The following is a 17,542-nucleotide window of genomic DNA, read 5'->3' as shown; positions in this document are numbered from 1 at the left end:
TGCTCAAGACCCTCCTTACAACATGGTCCTCATTTCTCCGCATAATATGCCATACCACTACATCCGGTTTCCACATAGCTTCTCGGTTACCGGTGCCACTTTCAAACTTCCTGTTATGTACTCATTCCTTACTCTATCCATTTGCTTAACACCACATATTCACCTCAACATTCTCATCTCCGCTACATGCAATTGTCTTTCAGTCATCCCTTTTGTAGACTCTGATCTATATAGAACAGCAAGTCTGACCATAGTCTTATGATCTTCCCCTTAAATTTAATCCCGTAATCTGCCGCCATATCATCCACCCTGTGTTAATCCTGTGCCTCACTGTTCGATCTATTTCGCCATCGCCTTGAATGAATGTACCGAGATACCGAAAGTCGGGGCAGACTGACCAATAGATGTATGAAAAGAAATATTTTTAAATAAAATATAAATATAGGAATATTTTACTTAATAGACACTCTGTTAGTAAATAATCTTATGAACATAAAACCATTTTAATAATCTATCATACACTATCAAACGATTAATATAGAAATAATACATTAATAGATGATGACGAGCTAAATGAGTGGAGCTCATCTGTTTGAATAACAAATAGTTTATGACTCTGTGAAGTCATGTCAAAGAACCGTACTATTTGACAAATGTAAATTTTTGGACCTCCAAGATATAAATACTATGTATTTAGTCTTCCACAAATATCAATGATATTATCAATCGAGCAATTTGAGAAAAATTAAACCAATTATCCAAGTTTTGTTAAATGTAGTCAAAAATTAAACCCGGGTTTTGTAGTGCTTAAAAATGGCTACAACGATTTTATCAAACAAAACTTAATTTAAAATATAATGTGATCAATTCTATCAAGAAAAATGAGTTTGACCCGCTTCGTTTGTTTGATTTTAATTGGTTATTCCAACTATGTGTTCGTATTTAGTCTCGATAATGATACAAAGTGTAATGCAACATCTACAGCAGGTGTACAATATGAATTTACTACTGATATAGTTAACAGTGAACATATAATAACATTCAGAGGCTATTACTTCAAATATACTAGGGAAAATTACGTGAAATCTGCTTTAAAAAATGCTGGTGTAAGTATTCTTTTGATAATTTAAGATCTTAATAAAGTATTTAAGTCTTGTATCACCATGATAAAAAAGTCATTATTATTTTTTATCTTGATCACGTCTTTTAGTTTAATTGTATAAAACTGGTAAAATTTAGAAATGTATCAATTAAAAAATCCTAATGTAAGAAGAATAAATGTAGTTAGAAATTTGTTGATGAGGTGGTATACTTTTAACAAAGTTTTTTGAACTAGGAATAATTTGATTCATATATCTTTGACAATATTTGTATCATCAAAACTACCATTCAACTATTGTGTAAATAATTTCTCAGTAATTTATGGTAATTATTGAAAATTAAAATTAATATTGCTATATCTAAATTATGATACACTTTTTTAAAATAACATTCAATCATTTAACAATAAGCCATTATTTCTCATCAAAATCAAGGATAAAAATTGATTATTGTGGGTTATCCCTAAGTGATAGACATATACCATTGCAGACTTTTTTGTAGACCTTTTTAAGGTGTTCAATACTGTAGTACATTATTTTGATCTATCTTTTAGGGTTCTGTGTCTCCTTGGTATTTCAGCCAGCATTTGCAATGTAAGCACAAAAAAATGTGTTTATTTACATCACATTAGAAACCTTTAAAATTATTATCAGTGTATCTCTACTATACTGTGCATGTATTGTACATATAAACCTTCCTCTTAAATCACTCTATCTATTAAAAGAAACGGCATCAAAATCAGACAGCGGTAAGCGACTTTGTTTTATACTATGTAATGATTCTTTCTGCTCTCATAATAACTTATGTAACAGATTTAATTGCATCACCCAACCACTAGGACAATAAAGAGTGAGATTGTGACAAAGTTACTACTGAGTTTTTGTTTGGCTTTTACTCAGTAGTGAGGCAAACCTGCATATGTAATATGTAATTCTAACACATATTTATCCACCAACTTGCTTTGAACATTCAAGAGAAAGATAGGCCTATGCATGGCAGTGAACAATTTGTAGGTTGATTGTGATTAGTTTTTCAATTCAATATATTCTTATTTCTCTAATAAAAAATAAATATTTAAAAGCTAACACTTTGCATAAATTTGATTGAAAAACTCATCAGTATAGTACCAACGGTACGGCATGGTTACTGTCTTGTGATTACAACATATAAACTGACAATCTAAAATTTTGTTCTCAGATTTCAAACTGGACAATACTTCAGCGAAATAATGCAGCTAAAGAATACCCAAGCGACTTCGATGTGATTGCCTTTGGAGATGACATGAAGGATGGTATCGAAGCGCTACGTGACCATCCCGCTGTCCGTCGCGTCACAGCGCAGCGTCAAGTCCTACGTACTATTAAATTTGTGAAAGAGGTCAGAGAATATTGTACTACATATATCAGCTATTCATATTTATGTGCTGTGTCTGATAACACTCAGCAAGACTATTCCTTCATATGTTAACCTTTGAAAGACTAAATAGATTAATTGGTGTAATTATTAGTCTACGGTGTTCGCATTCGTTAAACAGCGTTCGATAGAAATACGTATTTTTATTATGGTTTAGACACTATGTGTTGTCAGACTAGACATAGACTTAAGAAATAATATTTTAAATTGTAAAGATTGATTCATTTTATTTTCCGAATTACTTTTTATTTGTTTATATAGAAAAGAGAAAAAGAAAGAAAGAGTAAAGTTGCTTAATTAATTTATAATTTTAGTCTATGTCTGTTTCTGTTTGGGCGATAATATGTACGTCACTAAAGCAATGAGGTAATGTACAGGACGATTGCGGGCCCGCTGGATGTCTCTATTCTGGATGGAGGAATCATAAACGTCGATCTCGTGCTCTTCATTCACTCAGAAAGCTCCGAGAGGTTGAGTTATTTTTGTTCATTGCTTTCTATTTGACAGTTGACTATTTGTTAGTAATGGTTAATTTAAAACAATATGCTTTAATTTTTTGTTTTGTGTGGATAATCCTACAACAAATGAACTAACCAACATTCAGTGAAATCAGTTAGAAGTTTATAATATAATATATAAATAGGTATGAATGAATATATTTATATCAATAAGTAGTAGTAAAAAACATATTTATTTATATATAAAGATCCTTATGCCGTAAAAATATTACGTATTTACATATTTATATAAATAAATATAGTACACCGTAAGGGAAATGTCACTAATATTTTGGGTCAATATCTAAGCAGACTTGGTACGTGTTTATTTACAGAATGATGGCTACTCGTCTAGAAAGTTACTAAGGACGGTTCCGCGGCAGATAACCTCGGTTCTAAAGGCAGACCTGCTGTGGTCGCTGGGGGTAACGGGTTAGTTCTATCGTTGTAGTATGGATGCTTTGCTTCGCTATGCTATCTTATTTTGCCTTTGAAAACCATATATCATTTGTTATATCACTAAGATTTAATTGAATATGATTATTACATATATATGATTGGTGAAAATTACTACTCGCTTAATTCAGTTTTCCCAATATAATCTGTATGCCGACTAATTAACTTTTGTAACGTAAAATAAATAACGTAGGTACATAATATATTAAAACACAGTAAAGATTTATATACATTAATGTAAATTTTGAGAACCTTAAAATAAATCGAGATATATTTTTTTTTTTATGGAATAGTTAGGCAGACCGGCAAATGGGCCACTTGGTGTTAAGTGGTCACCACCGCCCATAGACATTGGCGCTGTTAGAAATATTAACCATCCCTTACTTCGCCAATGCGCCACCAACCTTGGGACCAACCTTGGGAAGATGCCTTGTGCCTGTAGTTACACTGGCTCACGCACCCTGCAAATCGGAACATAACAATTCCAAGTATTGCTGCTCGGCGGCGGAATATCTGATACCTACCCAGACAGATTTGCACAAAGCCCTACCACCAAGTAAGATTTTGAACTGTTGATTAATTGGGATTGTGATCTATTCAGAATAAAACGTATAAAATTTCCATAATTTCTTCAGTTAGGTCAGTTTATTGTTTTTATAATATTGACTGTAACCGGTCCGTTATATTGAAAATAAACAATGCTCTGTTCATAATTTTTCGACGGTTCTCAATCTGACTAGGTTCATTGTAAACTAACGATCCTTACAATTAGCCGGTATTTAATTAAATACACAAAGTATTGCGTAATCTTTTTATTGTAAATTACTCGTCTCGGTACTGATCTTTTAAATACTACATAACATTATTATACATACATATATTTATTTAATTACGTTTAATGGTAGTTAGTCTCACTGAGATTACACCTAAGACATTAAGGTGGAATCAGACGGTTACTTTTTCGTTCATTTCCGTCTTTAATTTTGATATTAATCATTCTAACAATATAGAAATGAAAATTCACACGAGTGAACTGTCTTCAAAGTGAAACCGTCTGATATCATCTTTAGATTTTATCGAATGAGAAATGTTTGTCGACTTAATAGAACTAGTGACATATTTTGATATCAGTAAGGAAGTAGTGAAACTTCTCAGAATACGAATATCATCATCTATATAATTCAACATCAAATATAATTCAAGTTTATATTGTTTATTTAATATGCGATACTGATGATAAACGTTTTCATAATTAAGATGTTTAATTAACATGAAATAGACAATAGTCTAACGGTTTTTTTTTATTTGAATTATTTATTGAGGGTTTATATTGCGTGTTAATAAATTAGACTTTTATTGTCAGGGGAGGGAATCAAAGTAGCGGTGTTCGATACGGGCCTATCGCGTCATCACCCGCACTTCGGTCGGGTTCGGGAACGAACGGACTGGACCGGCGAAAACACCCTGGACGATGCTCTGGGTCATGGAACATTCGTAGCCGGGGTCATTGCCTCCAGGGCTGACTGTCTCGGTTTCGCGCCGGACGCAGATTTACACATATTCCGTGTGTTCACCGACAACCAGGTGTGTACCTACTTGAAATGTATCTATAAAACGGCATAAAGTCTTATGATTTTTCTTCACATTAAAAACGGCATTATTTTCGTATTTTTTAGTAAATATTATACAATTATTTACTAAAGACCCAATTTTCAATATAGATTTTTGTGTTATGTACGATGACATGAATTAATTATATTAATGGTTCGTGAATAAAAACGTGAAAAAAAATTCTAAGCTTCCAAATCTAATTTTGAGACTATCATGTATGTATGTGAATAAATTTTGACATTTTTCTATCAATATATAATATAATTATACAGCTAGTAATAAGTTCTTATACCTAGTACTGAACTTCAGCCATGAACTGTGATATCAATTTATTATTTTTTTTAGTTTCGATAGAAATAGTAAAATATTGAATAATCCTTTGTTCTTATAGCACTGAAAAAAAAAACTGTTCGTTTAAACAATTATTTACAATTAAAAGTATTCAAAAAAATCGTCTTTATTAGACCGAATGTTTTGCAAGTAGCAAGCAATAATAAAGGTACCCCTAGTGTACCCAGTTACAACCGTTTCCTGTAAGAGTACTAACTCTGACAGGAAACGGTTGTAACTGGGTCTAAAATACCCTCACAATTGTTATGCAGGTATCTTATACGTCGTGGTTCCTCGACGCCTTCAATTACGCAATACTGAAAAAAATTGACGTTCTCAACCTGAGTATCGGCGGACCCGACTTCATGGATCACCCTTTTGTCGATAAAGTTTGGGAGCTGAGTGCTAATAAGGTTAGTGATTGTAATTTTAATTGTTCTTTTTAAAATAATAGTTAGCCTTCCCTTGAAGCTACGATATGATGCGAGATATTAGTTATACGAGAGAAGACTTGAGATAATAACGATATCCTTTATGAAAAATCTCCATACATCTCCACTTGCGTAACATTAAGATAGATATTACTAAGCTATAATTTTTTATTTTAACATCAACAGGTGATCATGGTATCAGCGATAGGCAACGATGGGCCACTGTACGGAACCCTGAACAACCCAGCGGACCAAATGGACGTTATTGGCGTCGGTGGAATTGGGTTTGACGATCGCATCGCGAAGTTTTCCTCGAGAGGGATGACGACGTGGGAACTACCAGATGTGAGTCTCTTTAACATCACAATTTTAAGATTTTTAATGGGTATTATTTGTTCTATAGTCTATTCCAACCACAAGAAGACGGAAGCCAAATAAATAACATTTGACATCGAATTGATACGATATCATTGGTCGCACGTGAAACTTGTCGTTTATTCAACAAAAATTTCAAAATTTCATTGTAAACTGACGACGTTTGTTCGCACGATTTACATTTGATTTTTTTTATACAGCTATAGCGCCGGTCTCCTCGTGGCCAGTAACTTTTTACTCTGTTTAAAATTAATTCTTTGTTAAATCATAACAATTTAAAAAATTGCAATCAAGAATCCTCTTTATTTTTCTGCACATCTACGGCTGGAGCACTTCAATTGACTATAACCGATTTTTTATGTGCAACTATCGTCCCATAATCGGCTTACGCTATCAATATACAAGACAGCGAAAAAATGGCGTTTTGAACGTCCACTAAACGGTTATTGGAACTTTGAAGTGAATTTCAAGTCAATATAATTAGTGTTGCATTGTAAATAAATAATTGGTAAATAAGCCTATTTGTTGCTACGGTATATTTCAGTTTTTATCCTTACTATTGGTAATCGGAATTTAACCTACGAGCGAATGTTAGTTGTTTTGTATATTACATGCCCTTTTGCATAGTATGCTGACAGTATCAGAGATTCGATCTCAAATACATATAAATTATGTAAGCGTGACCGGAAAGAGATCAGGTATAGGGGCCAGGCTATACGTAACTCGACCGACTTTATAATTCCGAGAATTTGTTGACAATATACAAGTAAATTTTTTGATAGAAAAACTAAATAGCATTCGATTTCGAGATCTAAACTAACCTGTATGAGTTAGCCAGTAGAAAAGCAATGTTAAAATGCATTATAAGAGTACATTACTACATTATCTACTAAACTTTAAAACGTACTAGATATGCTTACTATATCAATAAAGAATTACTCCGAAAGTTTTCACCGTTTGCACCGATTTTATCGGTAGGTTATCCCTATCTGTAGAAAACATTGTAATTACGTGTACCTGGAGAAAAAAACCGCGATAGTATATAATGCATATACCATTTGTACGATTAAATAACTTTTGTCTCTAAATTACTTCTTTTTTTATTTTTTAAACTATTTAACGATAAACATAATTATAAGCATGTAATTTTACAGTGAATTTATTCGCATAACAATATATTCCGTACATATAATTCTAATAAACACTTGTTTAATTTGTAATCCGAAAATTTTTATATACTGTAACATAATTTCGACACTACTCCCATACCTTCGATAGCTCAGTTGGTAGAGCGGTGGACTGTAGTGTAATTGTTGTAGACATCCATAGGTCGCTGGTTCAAATCCGGCTCGAAGGAGTTCTTTTATATTTTAAAAGTTTACTTTCTGAGTATATTATTTTATTATTCTCTTTTTTAATAATTTATTTGATTAATAAATTATTATCAGGGTCTTGTTTATAATTCAATTGAAGCTGACGTATAATTTTAGTAGCTAAATGGTTAAAATTTATAAAAAAAATTTATTAAATTTATAAATAAATCAATTTATAAATATGTATAAATAATAATAATTATTATATAAATTTTAATTCAAAAACACTTAAATCAGATCATAAATATACGTAAAAATATAGAAAATTAAATTCTTAAATAAATGTACTTAACAAGCAAGTTCAACACAATTTTTAAATCACGTCTATCGAATAATTCATTCAAAGAACTGAATGACGATTGACGGTATGAATATCTTAAAAAAATTCAAGTAGCTAATCTCTAATATATACCTTAATAATCAAAACCTTATTATAAAGAAGTAAGTAAGTTCCGTTTGTCTGTTTGTTTTGTTTTTTTTCCCAGAATTACCTAAAATCTCCTGATTCGATGGATATGGAAAATGAAATTATTATTTAAATTTGTAGTTTTATAATGGACAAAGACTGTAATGTAGTGATTAATATGTTGTATATTTAAGGGGACTACATGAGCTAAATGCAAGTTTTATAATGCAAAAAAGTATAAGATCCGATGCAGTAAACCAAATGAAAAAAATATATGATAATCTTCAGGATACATGCTAGTTATTTGCTATTTTGAAAACATGATGTAATTAATTTGGTACGATAGAAAAAAATCACAAAGTTACCTCTAAAAAAATCTTTTAATAAATAAAAACTATACTTATATACATTCAATAATTCTGGTTTTTTGTCAGATTATTCTACAAGCAATATATTATTTAACCTCTGCGTCACTTTTTTAATAACTTCAATAGATTTTTTTTAAATCAGATATTCTTATTTTCGAACAAAATTCGTACGCATGTGTGCGTAAACGCCGTGTACAGACATTGCCGGCCGAGGCCTGATGCTATACAGACGTGTCGATCTTTTCGTTACGAGCCTCATTACGTAACAAAATATTTTTTTGTAATTTTAATTGTAAATTCATTGTTTCATGTTTTCTTATAATAAATATTATTCTTTCTTGTAGATAAATATATTAAGTTAAAATAATGTAGTAGTAATTAGGCATTTGTTTTTTATTATATTATTTGTCATAAATTTTAATTGTGTAAATATGGGAAATGAAGTGAAACGCGTGAGGAAAACTAAAAAACGTTTATATAAATTAAGCGCCGAACATACTTATGAACGATATTAAAAGGTAAGAGTATTTTTTTAGTAAACATATTTTTTTTTTATAAATTATGAATATTGAAAACATCTATTAGAAAAAATGTGCAAGCAGTTCGCATAGAATCAGATTTTTCGAGCTGTTCTTCAAATGTTATGATAGAGTATTTGGTGAAAGTAAGGAAAAAATCAATTGAGAGTGACTACGTTCGATCCCCATGATCTCGAAGCAATTTGATATTTTTCATTAAAAGTACTATGGGGCATATTTAGATACATATTTTTTAAATACATAATTTTATAATTAATAAAAATATAATTACTAACATATATTTATTTTTTACAGAATAAAGAAAGTCGAAAACAATAACACGGAAGCTATTTATATTGCGTAAGAGTTTAATTTTATCGATTTTGTTTATAATAGGAATTAAAGTTATGTATGAACTAATTTTAATAATAAAAAAATAATGTAATTGTTGTGAACCAGAGAACTAGAATATTTAGAAGTGTCATTTGTACGTAATTCAAAAATTGTAATTTTTAGTAACGTCCGCCATATTAGATTGAAAATGGAAGCAATTCATGAATCGTGGATTGTCATCGAGACTAAATATGTGTGCCAACTTTCAGCTCCATAGCTTCAATGGAAGTAGGTGTAATATTGATTGCAAGATTTCAGGACATACGTACATACATTCATACATACAAGTGAAATTAAATAAAATATTTTAATAAAAAAATTAACACTAAATGTTTTTTTTTTGTAGTACCAAATCCAAATATTTTAAGTTTAATTAAATCAGTTTTATTGTTTAATCATTTTCGAATAACAGTCCAAAGCAAAACAAATAATTCTAATATCCTATCTATTTTTATGAGATTTATAATTAAACCTAGTATGATTAACCTAGTTAACCAATGATTCAACCAAATCGACTTGACGACATTTTTGTCTTGTAAATATTTAGATGTTTTTGTTTTAATTGATTTTTTTTTTCTTTGTGAACCGATATTAATAAAACGAACAAACACTACGCTATATGTTACCCCACGGTTACTACACTACAGGTTTCGAACACTTACGATTTTATTATATAAATAGATTATCAAACTTTTATAAAATATTAAAAATTGGTATGTTTTAATATTTAGTATAAGAACTAATTGTGGTAGGTATAATAATATAAATAAAAGAAAAAAAGGTTAAAACTAACTGTCTATTTTATTGTGTACAAAATATAAATAAAAATATTGTAAGTTTAATTGAATCAGTTTTTTTTATAATCATTCGTTAACTAACATCGAAAGAAATAAAAACAATTCTGTTGTCCTATCTATTTTTTATGAGATTTATGATTGATCTTACTTCGCTCGGTTTGGCGCCATCTATTAGAATATTTGGGCGTAACCTCGTTACCTCGCTTAACCATTAGTTCACGGGCTTGCCGTTTTTGTCGATTTTGTAAGTGTGTGCGTGCAATTCTCAAGGGCACTTAGCTCTTGTAGTCCCCTTAATGAGATATAGCTGAATATATCATATATAGAGAAAAGTGTCAGTCAAGGTCCCAGAAACTGACAGTATAAGAGATATTCTCAGGCTGCGATATTACTTTCTGAACCAATCAATAAGTAAGCGTAATGCTTCTACTATTAATTCTAAATTTTAATTTTTGAACAGGGATATGGCCGTATGAAACCTGACATCGTTACATATGGAAGCGGCGTTCGAGGGTCGAGTGTGAACGGCGGTTGTAAATCGCTCAGTGGTTCGTACATTTATATATAAAATTAGCTGCCTTTCCCGGCTTCGTCCTGATGAAATAAGAATTTTATTTACTTTTCGATCGCAACTACCTCCAGGGTCCAATCTAAAACATCCATCCTCAACCTTGAATACACATTGAAAAATCATCATCGGTCTAATTGTTTAGAAGGAGTTCAGATAAATATACATGTATATATATATACGTATATTCAGATATATATAATTTTAATATTTTTAATCGAACTAATTTCGTTCAGTCTCTAATATTTTTGATAATTAAATTTTATACATGCAAAAGATCGTTGCGTTGGTCGTAATTACAGTATGACGTTTACATTCCTTATCATATTGTTACAGAAAATAAACGTCAAACAATAGAATTGTAGATACATGACAAGTAAATTGATCATGTTAACCATATATTAATGTCGTATCTTAAAAACGATCCGTTCATGACTTCGTCATTAAATTTGTAAAGAGAATAATTTCCATGAATAGATCAAAACAGTTCAGTAGTTATTAAGAAGTTATTGAAATTATTTTTTTTCTCTTTCAAATGTTTACAGGAACATCTGTAGCGTCCCCAGTGGTTGCTGGAGCGATAGCTTTGCTCGCGAGTGGTGTACCTCGTCAGAACCTCTCGCCTGCTTCAGTCAAACAAGCGCTTTGTATAACTGCCAGGAGACTGCCTGGGCCGAATATGTTCGAACAGGGTCACGGAAAACTCGATCTTATCAGTGCTTATCAGGTAACTAATTTCCCACTGGATTATGGCTTTTCATTTTAGGGGTCCAATCCGGGTTGGGTCATCATCCTCATATAACATGTCCCTACGATGTTTTCCTTCATCGCGAGATCAATTATAATCATAAATTAAGCACGTAAAAATTGGTGCTGCCCGGATTTGAACTCGCGATGGTAAGATTCTCGTTTTACGTCATCTCGATCATTTATCATAAAAATAATATTACATAAGCATGAATTACGTTTTTATTAATTTTTGCATAAATGTTGTTTTAGTTCCTCCGTGAATATGAACCTCAAGCCAGCCTAAGTCCCCCGTACATAGATCTGACGGAATGCCAGTACATGTGGCCATACTGTACCCAGCCACTGTATTACAGCGCCCAACCCACGATAGCCAACGTTACCGTCATCAACGGACTCGGCGTGGCGGGCAAAGTCGTGAGTTACTGATCAATTACATATTAACAAATACGTTTGTTTTTTAAGATACTGTACTATTGCTATGTGATTTAATTATATATCTATATGTAAATTAAATACTATACTATAGATGATATATTTCTTTTGGTGTTATGATTGTGCTTATGCGTCAGCGCCATGCGATTGTTTTAATTTCTCATGAATGATCAAAGTAACTTCGCTAGCGTATTGATTGTGTAAAATATGAATTTTTATCTGGTTTGAGTGCAATTCCAAAAGGTTCTATCCTAATAACACTTTGATCGTATAATAGACGTATTATTTTTGTTATAGACAAAAGTAGGTTGGCATCCCCATCTGCCACACGGAGTAATATTGTCAGTATCGGTGGATTTCATCGACATACTTTGGCCGTGGTCTGGTTGGTTAGCTATAAGTTTCTCGGTCCTGGAGAGTGGTGCTAACTTTGACGGCGTCGTTGAAGTAAGTTGAATCGAAATTATTATTATTCAGAAAAATATCTAGTCTATTCCAATGGAAGGAGGACTAAAGATGAACAAACCTTAGATTATTATGCTTTACAAACATTTCTTGATTAATATATCTTTATTTTGTTATAAAACAATATACGACTTATAAAAAACGCTGTCGTTCATAACGTAATTTTAGCCAATCCGTAATGAATATCATACTGTTCAATATTCCGACCAATGGTATCGCGACAATTAAATGTCTAAGTTTATTTGTCTTTACTCCTCCTATGCTTGAAATAGACTATACATACTAATTAATATTTTGTTTGTTTTTTCTTTGTTAATAATAGGGCCACGTTAACATCACGATCGAGAGCTTCGATGTGGTCTACGATTTCGTCATGAAAAATACGACTCTAATGTTACCTATTCGGTAAATATATTTTGTACTATTACAATTTTGATACGAGAGTTTTAAGTTAGTAAAAAATACAAAACCATTTTTCGCTTTCAATATATTTCTGTCTGCAAGTTGTACGTTTTTTAATTAACTACCTATAAAACATATATTAGTATTAAAAATGATTGCCATTGAAAAAATAACTAATTCATTTTTAGAAACATGTATCACAAATAGCGTAAACTCTGAACACTAGAGCAATGATAAAAAAAACGCAAAACACTTTTTGTTCTGTCCATTTTTTTTGACAGTTTTCCTTTCCTTCTGAATCCAAATTAACTGCGGCGTACTGCTAGCACTCTTGTCTTACACCTGTCTTAAATGAATTCAGGTTATTAATTATTGAGTCAGTTTTCACCCTCAGTCAGAGTTTTCTAACAGCAGATCATTTGAGATTTACATTTATAACGGACCAAAAAAATAACCCGTCAAGTAATCAAATTTATTATGAAATTATAAAAGCTCTTAACTCAAAAATATTGTCGTGTTCACAATTTAATGTACATTTTTTTTAAAATAGTTTTTTTTTAAATTATAGTATTAGTCAATTATATTTGCAATAGAAGAATTATACAAGCTAGCTCGATGATCTACAATAAAAGATAATATTTTACAGTGCCCGTGTTATTCCCGTCCCGGTCCGCGGTCGTCGTCTTCTCTGGGACCAGTTCCATAGCCTCCGGTATCCAGGGGGGTACTTCCCTCGTGACGACCTGCGCGCCAAACACGACCCGCTCGACTGGCACGCTGATCACGTGCACACAAACTTCCGCGACATGTACCGCCGCCTACGAGAACATGGATTCTACTTGGAAGTCATGGGTAAGATTTACGTAACAGTCAGCCATTAATTTATAGTTGCAATTGTTCACTGTATGGTTACAATCGCCTATAACCTGCATTGCCAAGCCGCCGCCAATAATGTCAAATAGTATGTTAAATCTTTTTTGTCTCATTCGCCCTTTGAAATTAATTAATTGTGTATTTCAGGAAGTCCATTAACTTGTATTGACACCTCGTTGTACGGCGCTCTTCTACTCGTGGATCCAGAGGACGAGTATTTCCCCGAAGAAATGGCAGCTCTCAAGAAAGCCGTGGACTCCGGCCTCTCCCTCATAGTTTTCGCCGATTGGTATAATGCGTCTTTACTGCGTCACGTTAAATTCTACGACGAAAATACGAGACAGTGGTAATGTTATCTATTTATTAAATAAATAATTTAAAGTTACTTGTGGTTTACTAACATTTATGTGGTATGTAGGTGGATACCGGAAACGGGCGGCGCTAATGTACCGGCCTTAAACGATCTCCTTGGCATGTTCCAGGTATTTCACCTTCAACTTTATAGTGAATAGTTAAACTGTAACTGGTGGGTCGCCCGAGAAACTTCGCGTTTATTCAAAATATTTTTTAGGAAATTCGAAACCTATGACAAATTTTGTTTTGATTTCATTTCATTATAAACTGCAAGTCACTCGTCAATCGTAACAATTTAGTAAATTGCAATCAAGAATCCTCTTTAATTTCTCGAGCTCTTCAGAGTGAGACCATAACCGATTTTTTATGTGCAACCATCGTCCCATAATCACTGGGACAAAAATGGGCTTACGCTATTAATATATAAGATATTCTTACATGAATAATTATTTTTACCACGCTTTTTCTAAATAGGTCAGTATTGCTCATGCTTCGCTTGTGATGTTTAGGTGGCTTTAGGAGATCGAGTGTTCGAAGGGGCATATAAACTAGCCGGTCACCCCATGTACTACGCGAGTGGGACGCATATACACAGCTTCCCCGAACACGGTGTCTTAGTAAAGGCTAAATTGTCGGACCAAGGTCAACAAGTAAGAATAATTCTCTTTCAAATTAACACATTTGTTCCTTATTCAAAGGGAATGTCAAGAAATATTTATAATAACTATTTCTACTTTACTTCAGTTTACGTAATAATCAATTGGTTTTACAGATAATGTCAGGAGAAAAGGCTAATGGAGCGGGCGATTCGTCTGGAGGCGGGAAAAAAATTGACGTCCCCATACTAGGGCTATTGCAAACGGAAAGCGAATCACGTGACTACACGAACGACACTAATACCAAGTTACCTAAGGTTTGATTTAATATACCTAGTAATTAAGGCTCATATATATAACTAATGGAAGAATTATAAACATTTCTTTTTGTTCTGATGGGAAATTATCAGATCGATAAATGAAGCAATACAGTAAAAAATCATAAATAAAAACAAATACAATATATAATATAAATCACGTTAGGCTAAGTATGATTTTTTTAAAAAATGGTCTTTTCGTGGGACCTGATTGGAACGATTTTACATTTTCTTTATAAAAATTATTTAACATACATACAGATACAATAAAATAAATTAACAACGTTTGAGAGTTATTTAAAGGAAATGATGAAATTGTTATTCCCGTGTGAATTTATACAATAACAAAAAATAAGTTTAATTAATATGATATATAACCATATACATAAAGAAAGAGAGAGAGAGGAAGGGAAAAAAGGGGGAGGTAACCTGGAGGGAAATAGCGTTTTTTCCTTCGTCAAAATTTCTGCCAGTTGACTCTACTGTGAGTCGCGTAAAACAATATCGTTACAAAAACTCGTACGCTAAAGCGCCTTGTTATTCCATCTTCCGTTGTACGTAGTAGTATGTACCTGTACTCATATTCAGCTGTAAGTCATGTAAGGTCACAGTTCTGGAAGGTATCTATCGAAAAATGAAATAATTTGATGAACGCACGTTTTTTCCACAAACAACCACTAGTCTTACACAATCGCTAAACAGGAAAATTCCTATAATGTTATCAGCGTCGGATGAGTGTAAACTGACTGACGTAATGTGAAGGAATATTTAATAATTAAAATTCTCCTCACCAGGCTGGCAGGCTAGTGGTCTACGGGGACTCGTCGTGCTTGGAGGGTGGCGCAGCTCGGCCGTGCCATTGGCTCCTGCTAGCTGCTTTACAATACGCGTTAGTAGGACACGTACCTACCTCGCTCAGAGAAGCAGCCGCTACCAGCCATCACCGCGATGTACAGATCATACCATCGGGTGAGAAAAGCGAACAAGCTTATTTTTTATCGTAAATCAAGTATTTTTAAATTAATTAATATATAACATAATTTTATATGAATACTTTAAGCGGTCACAAAATACTTAACCGACAAGTACAATAAAATGATTTTTTTTTTCGATTTACAAAATCACACTCAGTCAATGATTACAAATATTACCCTGAAAGAATTTTAAAAATAAGCGTACTTACAATCTCCCACATGGAAGTAAGTTTTACATTGTTTTATATAGAACTACCGAAACGTGCGGAAGGTGGACGTTTGCACGCATATTCGAGAGTCCTTTCACCAGACGGCAGTGGACCTCGGCCCGTGCCCGATTGTGTTTCTCTTCCACTAATGGACCCTCAGCCTGTCCATGCACCACCTTCATCCAGGACATTGGCCCCCAGACATCAACCTACTGATCCAAAGAGTATAGGTATTTATACATACAAGCTTTCTTGTTTCTGAGTTTTTAAATACGTTAACAAGTAACTTAAAATACTTATATAACTAAATCTCAAGAAATCAAATGCTTGCCTATACAATTTAAATTAATATGTCTAAATTGTAGAATAGTTAGACATAAGTTAGTTTATCTATCTAAATATAATATGAGAAATTATCTTGTCAACAATATTCATTGCCATTGAAAGTAAAGTTTACTTAACTACCTCGTTGGCTTGATATAAGGCCTCAGATTCCGAGGTTCTGGGTTCAAACCCCCAGGTCGGACCGATAAAAAAATATTGGGTCTCTCTGTCGAAAAATTATCTGTAACAGCCCGAGGTCTGGAAGTTGAATGAGAAGCTGACAGTGTGTACAATCCCGTGCATCGGATAGCACGTAAAGCCGTTGGTCCTGCGCCTGAACTGTTTCCGGTCATGTCGTATTTGCCTTTATTAGTCTGTGTGTGTAGTGGATTATGAGTATGAGGGGAGGAAAAGTACAATTTTGTTTGCGCACACTCTTTTATACTACAATATATCCTTCGTAGTTGGCTGGTCTCCCATGAGACTTGGCCGAAATCAGCCGGACAATATCGTACTTACTTACTTACAGGTTCCTTTTATAATTACAGTACTTTTAAATAAAACTTAATGAGAAATCGTTGACTCTCTAAGGTGCTCCAGACATGGAAGGTACGGAAGCAGCACCGCGTGCTTGGCGCGGTGCCGGAGCCGCTCCGTCGCGCTCTCACGCTGACGACATCGACGACGTCCACTCGATCTTCGCCGGTCGAATGTTAACACTTTGCTCCATTATCGTCATCATATACTGTCTACATGCCTTCTGGAAACGATGCGGACGAAAAATTAGAAGACGAAAACTGATTTCGTTAGCCACCTAGCATAAGGCCTCCCCTAAGCCAACCAGACGCGAATTCACGGACTCACTTAGAGAGATTAAACGCGGATAGAAAAGGCGAAACGCTCGAATAGGCGTAACGCGTAACTAGACGTTGTGTCTAGATATGTGTCACGCCTACAAAGGCGTATTATATGCAGATACGATGGTGAATAAGTATCGCCTGATCTGTGGGCACAAAAAAGACTGAACGCTTAACGGCATTTTCATTACAATACTGTTAAAGTGATATGACTTAATTAATATACATAGAACATTTCATGCAGTGCATATATCGTCAATTTTATGTAATTATGGTTAATTAAAATTTTATGTATATATTGTAAATGAATTGTGGGTAATGTTGTTTTAATTTTAAGTTGTAATGTAATTAA

At 33.1% G+C, this 17,542-nt stretch overlaps 1 protein-coding gene and 1 non-coding gene across 2 annotated transcripts; both read left to right on the top strand.

Moving 5' to 3' along the window:
* The first annotated feature begins 616 nt into the window (after positions 1-616).
* Positions 617-17,483, top strand: LOC113402863 (membrane-bound transcription factor site-1 protease). The gene is made up of 20 exons (XM_026643212.2): positions 617-1,106; positions 2,299-2,478; positions 2,892-2,984; positions 3,347-3,443; positions 4,831-5,051; positions 5,681-5,821; positions 6,026-6,184; positions 10,530-10,617; positions 11,183-11,364; positions 11,637-11,801; positions 12,117-12,266; positions 12,607-12,689; positions 13,333-13,538; positions 13,707-13,905; positions 13,978-14,041; positions 14,423-14,563; positions 14,686-14,826; positions 15,621-15,795; positions 16,051-16,239; positions 16,925-17,483. The coding sequence occupies exons 1-20, from the start codon at positions 882-884 to the stop codon at positions 17,149-17,151; spliced, it is 3,126 nt and encodes a 1,041-aa protein (XP_026498997.1). The 5' UTR covers positions 617-881; the 3' UTR covers positions 17,152-17,483.
* On the top strand, positions 7,483-7,571 carry Trnay-gua (transfer RNA tyrosine (anticodon GUA)). Its single transcript is given in 2 exon segments — positions 7,483-7,519; positions 7,536-7,571. It is a non-coding gene; the product is annotated as a tRNA-Tyr (tRNA).
* Positions 17,484-17,542: the final 59 nt, after the last annotated feature.

Source organism: Vanessa tameamea, chromosome Z (genome assembly GCF_037043105.1).
Source record: "Vanessa tameamea isolate UH-Manoa-2023 chromosome Z, ilVanTame1 primary haplotype, whole genome shotgun sequence".
In the NCBI taxonomy this organism is placed as follows: domain Eukaryota; kingdom Metazoa; phylum Arthropoda; class Insecta; order Lepidoptera; family Nymphalidae; genus Vanessa; species Vanessa tameamea.
The sequence above is the reverse complement of the archived record's forward strand: the minus strand, read 5'-3'. Positions and strand labels throughout refer to the sequence as shown.

Excerpts from the sequence above, each read along its gene's own strand:
- LOC113402863 (XM_026643212.2), top strand. The coding sequence starts at position 882 with ATGAGTTTGACCCGCTTCGTTTGTTTGATTTTAATTGGTTATTCCAAC. Across the intron at positions 5,052-5,680 it reads GTGTGTTCACCGACAACCAG|GTATCTTATACGTCGTGGTT; the intron begins GTGTGTACCTAC and ends ATTGTTATGCAG. Across the intron at positions 11,802-12,116 it reads TCGGCGTGGCGGGCAAAGTC|ACAAAAGTAGGTTGGCATCC; the intron begins GTGAGTTACTGA and ends TTTTTGTTATAG.